Consider the following 11,502-nt stretch of genomic DNA (forward strand, 5'->3'; position numbering starts at 1 on the left):
TTGACATAACATAACACAACAATAAAAATGCAAATAATTAGGAATTGCAGCAGCAAACTACTGAAACACAAGTACCTGTGCCAGCCGAAGGTGTACTCCCTGTACTACAGTACACTTAAAGGTGCGTCTGCCCCAGTTTCATTCATAAAACCAGTGCCGGCTAAAGGATTCGTTTTCCTCCACTTGCAGATGCGGCGAAGGAGCTTCCGCTGGCCACAGGCTACCAGCCACGCCCCGTGGAACAGGCCTATTGGGAGCGGGAGCAGCGCCAGGCGAATCTCCCCAAGCCTTCGGAAGGTGGTTGCAAAAGGGGTTCCTACCGCATGCTCCTTCCGCCGCCAAATGTCACAGGGAATCTCCACCTGGGCCACGCCCTGATGGCCACCGTGCAGGACGTGATTGCCCGCCAGCACCAGCAGCTTGGCTATGAGGTGGACTGGGTGCCAGGCACAGATCACGCGGGGATTGCCACCCAGGTGGTTGTGGAACGAACGCTTGCCGCTTCGCAGGGTAAAACACGCCAGGAATTGGGACGCCCGGCGTTTTTGGACGAAGTGTGGCGCTGGAAGGCGGAAAAGGGCACCGGCATTGTTCAGGATCTCCGCCAACTTGGCTGCCGGCTTAACTGGCAACGTGAGTACTTCACCATGGACGAGCAGCAGGCCCATGCAGTCAATGTGGCCTTCGAGCGACTCTTCGACGAGGGCCTCATCCGTAGACGCAATTCGCTGGTCAACTGGTCTACCGCTCTACGCTCCGCCATTTCCGACATCGAGGTGGATGTGATAGACATCAAGGAACCGGTGGAGATCGCCGTTCCGGGCTACGAACGCAATGTGCTCTTTGGCAGGATCTACGATTTCGCCTATCGTGTGGTGGATGGTGAAACACTGCCGGATGGTTCGGTTGAGGAGATTGTGGTGTCCACCACCAGACCAGAGACTATCCTAGGCGATGTAGCTGTAGCTGTGCATCCACTCGATCCTCGCTACAGCAAGTACCGCCATTTAGAGGAGGTGAAGCTCAAGCATCCCTTCCGTGAAGACACCATTCCACTCGTTTTCGACATCTCCGTGGACCAGGAGTTCGGCACGGGGGCAGTAAAGATCACTCCCGCCCATGATAAGTTTGATTTCGAGCTGGCCAATCGCCATAAGCTGGAACCCCGCCAGGTGTTCGATGAAACGGGCCATGTGCTGGAGACGTATGATGAGTTTAAGGGCAAGCCTCGTTTTGAGGCACGAGAGCTGATTGTTAACCGGCTGGAGGATTTGGATTTGTTGCGTCAGGTCCGCTCCCACAGCATGCAACTGCCCGTCTGCTCGCGCTCAAAGGATGTCATCGAGTACATGATCTTGCCGCAGTGGTACCTTAAGTGCAAGGATTTGGCTAGGGATGCCTTATCCGAACTTCACAGTGGCCGGCTGCAAATCCAACCGCCTAGCTTCGAAACGGAGTGGGAACGCTGGTTGCAGGACAGCCGTGACTGGTGCATATCCAGGCAGTTGTGGTGGGGCCATCAGGTGCCTGCCTACGAGGTGACCGACTCCAAGGGCAATACCCAATGGGTGGCCGCCGTTAACGAGAAAGCAGCCAAGCAGAAAGCCATAGAGCTTGTGGGGAGCGAGGAGTTCACTTTGAAGCGTGATCCGGATGTGCTGGACACTTGGTTCTCCTCGTCACTGCTGCCCTTCTCCACAGCCGGTTGGCCGAATGAGAGCTACAAGGAGCGGTATCCTCTGGACCTGATGCAGACGGGCCACGATATTCTCTTCTTTTGGGTGGCGCGCATGATGATGATGGGTTTGAAGTTGACCGGCGAGGCTCCATTCCAGAGGATTCTGCTAAATGGCATTGTGTGCGATGCCCAGGGCAGAAAGATGTCCAAGAGTCTCGGTAATATAGTGGCTCCACAGCAGGTGGTTCAGGGAGCCAGTTTGGAGGTGAGTCAAGGTTCTCCCACGTATTATTATTTTAGCTTTTGGTATTACTTCCAGAGCCTCAAAGCTGTTCTAGAACAATCCTGCGAGGCGGGCATCATTAAGCCCGAGGAGTTAAAAACCTCAACGGCTGGAATGACCAAGATGTTCCCCAAAGGTATCCAGGAGTGCGGCACCGATGCCCTTCGATTCACCCTGATGAGCCACAACATTAAAAGCCACTTCATCAGCTTCGATGTGAACGCCTGTTACACCAACAAGCTGTTTCTTAACAAGATCTGGCAGGCAATGCGGTTCACGCTGGGCTCCGCCAAGTCCCTGGGAATCTCTCTGGACCAGTTTGAGACTCTTGAAGGCGTCACTCTGGGCGTGTGGGATCGCTGGATCATCGGCCGCCTGGCGGAAACTTTGTCCACTTGCTCACAGAGCTACACTACCTACAATTTTCATTTGGCCACAGCAGCCTTAAAGACCTTTTTCTATCAAAATCTCTGTGATATTTACTTGGTGAGTGTGATGTTACTCAATGTTCGCTATACATCCTCTAAAGTAGAGTTTCTGAATCCATAGGAGACCACAAAAGCGGCGATAGCAAATCGCACTGGCGATGCCTATATCCATGTGGGCACGCTGGCTGCTTGTCTGAGCTGGGGATTACAGGCCTTGGCACCATTTACTCCCTTCGTGGCCTCCGAGCTGCTACAGCATGTGCCTTTGAATATCGAGCTTAAGTTGTCCGATTACCAGGACTCCAAGCTGGAGGAAGAGGTCAACGAAATTGTGAGCATCTGCCAGAACGTTCGCCAGGTGAAGAGTCGCAACGAGATCAGCAAGCGGCACCAGCCTCGTCTCAGCCTGTTTGCCCAGAATACCGACTCTGAGGGCATACTTCGTCGCCACCTGTCGGAGATCCAGGTGCTAACCCGTTGCGAAGACGTGGAACTGGAACTTCTCGACGAGAGCGCGAAGATTTCAAAGCAGCTCAGTTTTTTCTCGACGGCAGGGGCACTATGCTCCTTTGGCTTGAAAGTGGGCGATGCTTTGGCCTTGACGGAGGAGAAGCGCAATGAGATGCAGTTGGTGAACACCAAGAAGCTAAAGAAACTGGTCAATGAGCTGCAGCGGTACCGCATGCGTCTGGACAACGAAGCTTTCCAGCTGATGGCCGACAAGGCCGTTAAAACGCATTTTGAAAATAAGGTAGCAAGTCGAAAATGCTGTGAAGTTAAGGAAGTTAATTTTTCCATGTATTTTTATTGCAGGTTAAAGAACTAGAGGCGGAGATCAACAGTCTCACCCGGATGGCAGCGTGATCCTGTTCCCTGGTTTACAAAATGAGTTTAGATAATACCTTTGTTATTGTTTTACAATCGCCTAAGTCGTCTGTTTGTTATAGAATTAAAGACTGCAATATTTATTAAATGCACTTGTACCATACGAACCTAAAGTAAATACCTATACTAGAAGCAGTCTGTATTGTACGTGAAATATGAAGTTTCTAACTTTATGTTAGGAAATATTAGATGTACATTTCCACGATTGAACATTTCCGTTTTAAACTGCTAACACTTTTGTCACAGAAAACCGCAAAATAATATATATTTTTCTTGGAATGGATCAAAACCCCCATTAGATCATTTTTGCTAATTGATGCTTTCACGAAACATTGAAAACAAACATATAGAATTGGTTTGGGTTGGAAATGGAAATTGTTTTGATACTTTCCAAAGTTAATTAAGTTCCTATTTCTCAAAGATAGCATGGGAGGGTGCCCTCTTCCTTTTCAGAAATATTTATCTGCTTTGTTATGCTATCATTAATCAAGTCTTTTTTTATTTTATAACATATTTACAGAATGGGACAGGCGTTCTGCGAATACGACAAGGAGAAGCCGCGATTCGAAATGTCCATATCCTCATTACCATCGGTGACCGTGTAGACCACGAAAGGCTTCGCCGCCGTGGTCGTGGACACCAGACCCAGGCCACAAAACCGATCGCTGGGCATCGAGACTCCGCCCTGCGTGGGCACCGGAATGACGATGTAGTCTGTGGTGCAGTCCTGGCTCTGGACGGAGGAGGTGGCCAGCAGCGTGGGATCCACGGCGCCCACATCGTTGGTCAGCGTGAAGGAGTACGTGTCGGAGCCGACCTGGCTGTAGGTGATGGAGCACATTCCGGCCGCCTTGCGGATGCAGATCCCGTAGTTGGTGTTCGCCAACTGCCTGGTGCCCTGCACCCCAATGGAATTGAGGGCGGCGGAGGCTGGCGAGTTGTAATTAAAGCTGGACAAGGTGCCACTGCTGGGCATATAATACTGCAGGCATCCGGCCGGAGCCAAAGTGGCCGACGAGCAGGCCAGCATCCTTATCAGGAACTGCCAGTTGCGGTTGAATGTATAGCTCCCAGATGTGGCCACTGAGATGGTGATCGGATTGACCCCGTTGAAGTCCACATATATATGCTGGCCGGAGTTCTCTCCGCAGATGGTGGGCACTTGGGAGGTTCCTCCGGTGATGGTCAAGGCATCGGTGGTGCAGGATCCATCGCCCGTAGGAGGAGCCAGCGAAAGGGAGAGGAAGTCCACGCGCATCTGACAGATGGTTGAATCCGGCGGAGTAACCACAATGGAACAGCGTCCGCCGCCCGCATAAGGAGCTGGATAATTGCTGTTGTAGAAGTATGTGTTGTTGTACGTAGTACTCGCTCCACAAGTCCTTTGATCTGTTTCAAAGAAATATTATTTAGTACTTAAGATGGTTTATTATATTCTGATAGTATGTACTTACAAATGCAGCAGATGGCCTGGGCCGTAATAGTGGAACAGCTGCCCGCCGCTACTCCACTGTTGTCCGTGCACTCTCCGTTGATAACGCAGGTGCCCAGGAGCAGGTTGTTGCCAGTGCAAATGTCATTGGAAAAGCGACCAATTGTGTAGAAAGGAAACCCTGGGAAAAGAAGAAATACTCATTGAAATGGCATTGAAAATTCTCTGGAAGGGTAGGGAGATTTATGACCTAGGGAACAAACCTAGAAGCTTTATCATTTAAAGAACTTGCTATCAGCCGCCCTTTATCACCTTGTAAACCCCTATAAGGTAACTTTACAGTAAACATTCTATTTCTTCAATATATATTTTATAGGAATATATGAAAAAGCTATAATATTAATGGAGTCTTTCTTTAAAATAGTAAAATGTTTACACATGATTAACAAATATTTGAATTAAATAATGTTTCTTGCAGAAGAAATTCCCAAAAATGTTAATTCAATATTGTTCTTTGCAAAACAAGTTTTGATAAATAGCAATCAAAATAATTATTTTAAACTTGGTATTTTTAAAAGATAATTGAATTGCAAAGGTATTTTTTTTGACTTTTCATCGTAAATAATTTTCCAAAAAGAAAATGAGTTACCAAACACCCAGATAAGAAGGTAAATTATCACTTTTCATCTGTTAGGAATTCAGTTGCTTTAAAATCATCTAATGGAGGTTTCACTTTATATTCCAGAAATGCAATGCGCAAATGGAAACGTTTGCCGCAGCAGCAATGATGATTGTATGGCAATGAAATACCTAAGACTAAAGAATCCACCTGTGGTACATGTACAGTGGGTGATAATTGAGGCCTGACCCACATACTTCCACCACGACGGAAAAACAAACTGCCGGCATTCATCCGGTCCGATCTTCGCAAGAGTCACCTGCTGTGGAGCTCAAACTTACAGCGAGGATGTCGCGATCCACTGCGGGCCAAGCTGGAATCCTCCTCCGCTGCTAGGAGGGTATCATTCCCCAGGATCAGGCTGTCATTGCCCAGGATCAGGGATTCGTTATATGTCGAATTTGAAGACAAGGCCGATCTGCTGGCACGTGCCGCACTGTAGATGCCCACTATGTAACTGCTGAAGAAGATGGCCACGAGGGCCAAAAGCTGCGACGAACGACCACCGGCAGACATGATAATCGGATATCGTATGGATCACTTTCGGTTTTCACTCGGGAAGCTGGAGCTAGAGTTGCTGGAACGGATTGGGTACCGATCGAGAGAGACGTGCATCCGCGCGTGTGACACAATGGAGACTGAACCGATGGGGACTCGACTTCTGGGGGCACAGTCAGTTGGGCCAGGCCAGTGGGCCTCACAGGTGCTAATTGAGAGAACCCGACTACTCATGCACCATTTCCAGGGACGGCTGGAGTTCCCCGAAATGCATGTTCCGTTTTTATTAGCCAAACATAGATGTTTACAGTCCTAATATTCTTACGTTTAACTTATATAAAGGTTACTACTTTTGTTATACTATCCATATATGTTTACAATCCTAATATTCTTACGTTTAACTTATATAAAGGATACTTATAAGATTTAGATCTATAAGCAAACTAATGATTTTTGAGCACTATCAGCTATAGGCCTTCAGATAGAGTAGGTCATAAATATCTTCGAGAACAATACTTCTACAAATTAAAACATTTTCCATTAAAATTTACTTTCTGAACTACAAATTATACAATCCTTTTCTAAAAACTTAAGCATTTTCTGTTTGTAAGATACGTAAAATTGAAAAAGGTTTATTTACGAAAACAATTGTTGATCAACTAATTTTCTAAACATATTACTGGAATTTCATTGATAAAGGATTTGAAAATGTTCCCAATAGCAAACTGCGCACCCTTTGTGACCCATTTCCGATTTTTGGTGAATGAATTTCACCATGTAGTCAAGACCCCAATCCGCTCCTGCTCGGAGATCGTGTGGGGCCTATTTCACTTGGTTGAGAGAGAATGTGGAGCACTCACGCATGGGAAGTGCTCGGCTCCTAACTCGTATTGGCTTTATTCGTTACCCGAATTTACGCGTACCGCTTCTGGACGACAACAAACAAATTTCTGGGCGAGGAAAGTGATAGAAATGCCTGGCACTGCTATCCAATTTGGCGGTTTGCGCACGCGTGCAGCGCCGCATGATTCCTCGGATCGGATAAAAGAAAGTGTCCGTCTGTTTGCTCTTCTCTCCGCCGGTATGTGTAAGTCCAGCTTTACGGGCCTCTTCTTTCCGCTCGAGCCAGTTTTAGTGGCTATAAATAAAATTGAAAACTCGGTTCCATTGTGATCGGTACGCTTACAGATGATGTAACGGTACAATCTCTATGAGTTTGGCGCGTGTTTTTGACTCATATCGTCTGCTGATCGATCTGCTTTGCTGCGTTTTACTAGAACGCTACACGCACGACTCCAATTAGCAGGATATCACTAATCTGCGACTATGCGGACACACTAATTAAGGTTTAATCTCAAAAGGAAGGTAAAAGTGGATTGGCTTTAATTGTTTTTCAGGGCGAAGCGTAGAAAGTTGCAAGTGCTCTTCCGCGTTGCCAACTGTCGAACGATCTTTGAATGTTACTAGGGTGCTGTTAAGGCTCTACCAACTAACTACCATAGTTAATAAAAACCTTTTAATTACTTAAAATTTTTTTACCTTTCTTATATTTTAATATATTTAACAAATATTTGTTATAAAATTGTTTTTTTTAATACTTAGGCATGATAAAAATGTTTGTATGTTAGTGTGTGAAAAATATGGGTTTCTAAGTCCTTTGATTTTTTTTAAATAATAGTAAGGAGAAATTACACATTTTTGGGAAGTTAAAAGGGCCAACCAATAAATAAAAAGATTTTTTAACATACGTATCTCTTGGCTTTATAAACAGAGACAGTCGAAACTTGGCCAATGAGAATTAAATGGAAATATTTAACACTTTTAGAGAAATAAATAAACATTGCATATGAATGAATTGTTTATAAAAAAACAATTGAAAATAAAAAACGAAGAAGTAAAGCTTATTTAAAGCGTTAATTTTGTTTATAAAAAAACAATTGAAAATAAAAAACGAAGAAGTAAAGCTTATTAAAAGCGTTAATTTTGGAGAAAGAGTACATAATAACTGCCTGGCTTATAAAATCAAATGAATAAATTTAAATATATTAAAAAGCCTTTAAGTATTTGAAAAACTTCTGTTTAGAACATAAATTTCTTTAATTCAGCACAAGTGACAAAAGGCTGAAAGCGTGCGCCACATTACATAAAGTCAACAAATGGTTACTAAAGGTTTATTTTCAAATTGAAAAGACTAAACACTAATATCCAAAGCCAAAGAGATTTCCTTCGGTCTTACAGAAAACCATTACACGGTTAAACAAAAGTTAAGTTTACAGCAAATGTTGCCTGGCTTTTTATTAAAACAGTAACTAGCAGCTAAACGCAAAATGGTTAAACGAAGGCACCGCCGCCGATCCTACTCGATCTCGATGATGGCGCCCGCCTTGGCCAACGCCTCCTTGAGCTTCTCGGCCTCCTCCTTGGGGATGTCCTCCTTGACGATGGTCGGTGCGCTCTCGACGAACTTCTTGGCCTGGACGAGGTTCATGCCCTCCAGGAGGTTCTTCACCTCCTTGATCAGCGCCACCTTCTGCTTCTCGTCGAACTTGACCAGCTTCACCTTGAAGGAGGTCTGCACCTTCTTGGGCGCCGCCTCCTCCTCATCCTCGGCGGGAGCAGCACGTGCCGGTCCAGCGGCGAATTGTGGGGCAAATGCGGTCTCGGGCAGGTTGAGTTTCTGTTTGAGCAGAGTGCTCAGCTCGGCCACCTCGAGGAGATTGAGGGCGGCGATGTTGTTGACGATGGAGTCCAGCTTGGCGTTGGGTGGCTTGGCCACTCCTTCCGGCGTGGGAGGCACCAGTTTCTCCGATCCCGAAACCGCGGCAGCCGGAGCCGCTGCACTGTACATGCGATGCAGCTGCACTTGGCGCGAAATCTGACGCAGGGCGAGGCGTGTGATGTGCATCTTACTGGTATCTGCAAGGCCTAAGTTAGCAAATAGCTCAATATTCAGTAATATTCCTTTTACTTGTGGTTTTCGGGTAACAAAATAAATTCCAACAGCAGGTTATGTGAGCAGTAGTATGACCGTGGAGATATCAATTAGTTATACCGCCCGGCTCTAATAATTCACTTTTAATACCATATTTTCAAATATACCAAAAGTATTCCCAAGGGTCATGCTTAAAAACGTTCTTTAATGGCATTACCATGCTTGACGTTGATTCATACGGTTTAAAAAAGTAACAAAAAGTAACAAGTAATTAATTTTTTGCTTAAAAATATGTGTATATATATAAAAATGTGATTTTGCATTTTCTGGTAACAATATTAAGGACTCAAGACATGTTAAAACAATTTTTTTTTACAATCAATGTTGCATTTGTAAAGGAATGCCTGGATAAAGAATAATTATACTTCTATTTTTTAACATATTTAATAGAAAAATATATTTATTTTACTAAAATCATTAAACGCATTTATTTGAAGTAGGTTTTTTCTAGCACCTAGGCACTTGCTATAAACTAAAAACACTTTTTGAAATTTTGTTTTTATAAACTTTTAGGGGTTGTTTTTTACATTTTATTTGTAAAGTTTGTGGCAGAATCCGCGTTTAATTGCAGAGATTACAAAGAGTACACCTTGACGTAGTCGATCTTCATGTGGCCCTCGTCCAGCCAGTGGTCTCGATTCTTCTTGACATCCTTCCAAAAGGCCTTCTGTGCCTGCGGGGCTCGCTCGTTCCAGGGCTTCACCACGTGCTGGTACTCGTTGAACCCGCCAACGCCGAGACCAAAGGTCAGGTAGAACTCCTGGTCGAAGGGTGCCAGTCCAGTGCCCTCCTCCAGTTTCTGGGCCTGTGGCAATCGTTTTCCGGCGGCAGTTGTCTCACTGAAAGCTCCCTTATCACTTCCCTGGACGCAGAACTCCTTGCCGTCCACCAGCCAGCGAAGTTCCTTGGGCGTCCATTCGAGGGTGTAGTTGTGGAAGCTATCGCTCCAGTCCTCCGAATTATCCCCAGTTCCCGCCTTCAGGCAATTCTTTACCGAACGCAGGGGTTCATCTGCGAACATCACGGCGGCGGCATAGAGATCCAAGTTAGCTCCATTCGGACGGGTGTAGGCAATCCTCAGTTGTCCTGAGCGGTAGTCATCCGTTCCGTAGGCGGGATACTTGGGCTGCAGCCAGATTTGTGGAGTGACCCACAGGGCCCTTGGCATCTTGGCTCGCACCTCAACACGACCGTATTTAAAGGAGAAAGCCTTGGAGGAGAACTGGGCGGTGACCATCGGCGGGAGTCCGTCGTTCATAGTCCTGCCATTCCTTACACAATCATGGGTGTTGGCCACCCCAGTGCACTTTTCACCCAGATCCAGGCTGGCCTCTGATCCCTTGTGGAAGTGCTTCTTCATCGTATTCGTAGAGAGCACCACATGTCCGTTGGCCAGGCACAAGGTATCTGGGGCATCGTCCACATAGACATTGAATTCATAGTCCGGTTGGCCGGAAAACCGGCGCTCCGCTTTCCATTTGTTGGGATCCAGTTTGGCAGCGTTAAACTCATCCACGAACACCAACTGACCGGCACAGCGAGTGGGTGCTCCATTGACCTCCGTTTTAGGTGCATTACAACCCACTCTAATATCGATGTCCGGATCGGGAGGTGGACTCCAGGGGGTGGTGGAGACAGGGGCTACGGGTGGACGCGGAGTGATCGCAGAGGTGCTATTACCACTGTAGCCATTGACCACAAACGACCCGTCGTCTTCGCGATAACCCAGTCCATTGTAGATAACGTACGTCCAGTAGTACAGGGTGTCGCCTGGTTTCAGGGCCGTCGTCCGATCTCGGAAGGTCCAGCGTCCGTTTTTCGCCTTCACGATGTCCCTTGCCCAGGTGCCCGCCTCCAGACCCTCCATCTCCTCGTTCAGTTTGCCATGAAAGGCGAACAGACTGATGCCCTCCTCGTCGGGAATTGAGACCTCGAATCCCTTGGGGTAGAACACCTCTATCTTGGCCTTGGTCACTTCATATCCCCGGACGCCAAGGAGGAGAACCAACAGGAGGAGGCAGCAGCTCCAGGCGATAGAACACGATGCATCCGCCATCGTGGGAAAAGCGATTGAAACTGCGATGAGCGGTCAGACAAGTCGTGCTTGGGAACCTGAGAAGCTTATCAAGAACCGGTCCGGGCTTTGTTTGTTATTAACGCACACAGAAAAATCATAGTACTATCTGCTCCAAAGTGCAATCAGATTAATAAATAAATAAATAATGATTGATAACTAATAAAGAGTTGTTACACTTTAATTGATTTGTATTAACACTAGTACTGAAAAATGTTTATGGTTATAAAAAATAAAACTTTAATATTAACGAAGAAGATTTAACAAGAAAATAAAGACACTTTTGTTTTCAAGTTAACAAATATTTTCCCTCGGTGTATCAACCTGTTGGGAATGTCTGCGTATCCATAAAATAAAGAAGAGAAACAAAGTACCTATAAAAAGAACTCGGGATTTACCCAAGCACAGTCGGGAGCTTAAATTTCTATGAGTCAAAAATAATAAACATCTCACTAAGAAAGGTAAACAAATATTCGCAAGTATTCATAGCAAAAGAGTCTTGCCTAAACATCATCTTATTGATTTCAAAAAGCGCGCTCAATTATTGGTAATG

The 11,502-nt window shown here is 45.9% G+C and overlaps 4 protein-coding genes across 4 annotated transcripts; 1 reads left to right on the plus strand and 3 right to left on the minus strand.

The window, feature by feature from the left end:
- The first annotated feature begins 8 nt into the window (after positions 1 to 8).
- Positions 9 to 3,362, plus strand: ValRS-m (Valyl-tRNA synthetase, mitochondrial). Its single transcript, XM_017079551.4, has 5 exons — positions 9 to 121; positions 190 to 1,943; positions 1,998 to 2,447; positions 2,511 to 3,140; positions 3,203 to 3,362. The coding sequence occupies exons 1-5, from the start codon at positions 28 to 30 to the stop codon at positions 3,251 to 3,253; spliced, it is 2,979 nt and encodes a 992-aa protein (XP_016935040.2). The 5' UTR covers positions 9 to 27; the 3' UTR covers positions 3,254 to 3,362.
- Positions 3,363 to 3,741: 379 nt separating this feature from the next.
- Positions 3,742 to 6,183, minus strand: LOC108012600 (uncharacterized). Its single transcript, XM_017078019.4, has 3 exons — positions 5,667 to 6,183; positions 4,729 to 4,887; positions 3,742 to 4,663 (listed from the first exon to the last, which is right to left on the minus strand). The coding sequence occupies exons 1-3, from the start codon at positions 5,899 to 5,901 to the stop codon at positions 3,789 to 3,791; spliced, it is 1,269 nt and encodes a 422-aa protein (XP_016933508.2). The 5' UTR covers positions 5,902 to 6,183; the 3' UTR covers positions 3,742 to 3,788.
- Positions 6,184 to 8,147: 1,964 nt separating this feature from the next.
- On the minus strand, positions 8,148 to 8,992 carry mRpL12 (mitochondrial ribosomal protein L12). The gene is made up of 2 exons (XM_017077997.4): positions 8,852 to 8,992; positions 8,148 to 8,799 (listed from the first exon to the last, which is right to left on the minus strand). The coding sequence occupies exon 2, from the start codon at positions 8,786 to 8,788 to the stop codon at positions 8,240 to 8,242; it is 549 nt and encodes a 182-aa protein (XP_016933486.1). The 5' UTR covers positions 8,789 to 8,799; positions 8,852 to 8,992; the 3' UTR covers positions 8,148 to 8,239.
- A 398-nt stretch (positions 8,993 to 9,390) lies between these two features.
- Positions 9,391 to 10,955, minus strand: GNBP3 (Gram-negative bacteria binding protein 3). The gene has a single exon (XM_017078351.4). It carries the CDS (start codon positions 10,929 to 10,931, stop codon positions 9,450 to 9,452), a length of 1,482 nt encoding a protein of 493 aa, XP_016933840.2. The 5' UTR covers positions 10,932 to 10,955; the 3' UTR covers positions 9,391 to 9,449.
- Between the last annotated feature and the right edge of the window lie 547 nt (positions 10,956 to 11,502).

The sequence above is a fragment of the Drosophila suzukii genome, chromosome 3, assembly GCF_043229965.1.
Source record: "Drosophila suzukii chromosome 3, CBGP_Dsuzu_IsoJpt1.0, whole genome shotgun sequence".
Taxonomy (NCBI): Eukaryota; Metazoa; Arthropoda; class Insecta; order Diptera; family Drosophilidae; genus Drosophila; species Drosophila suzukii.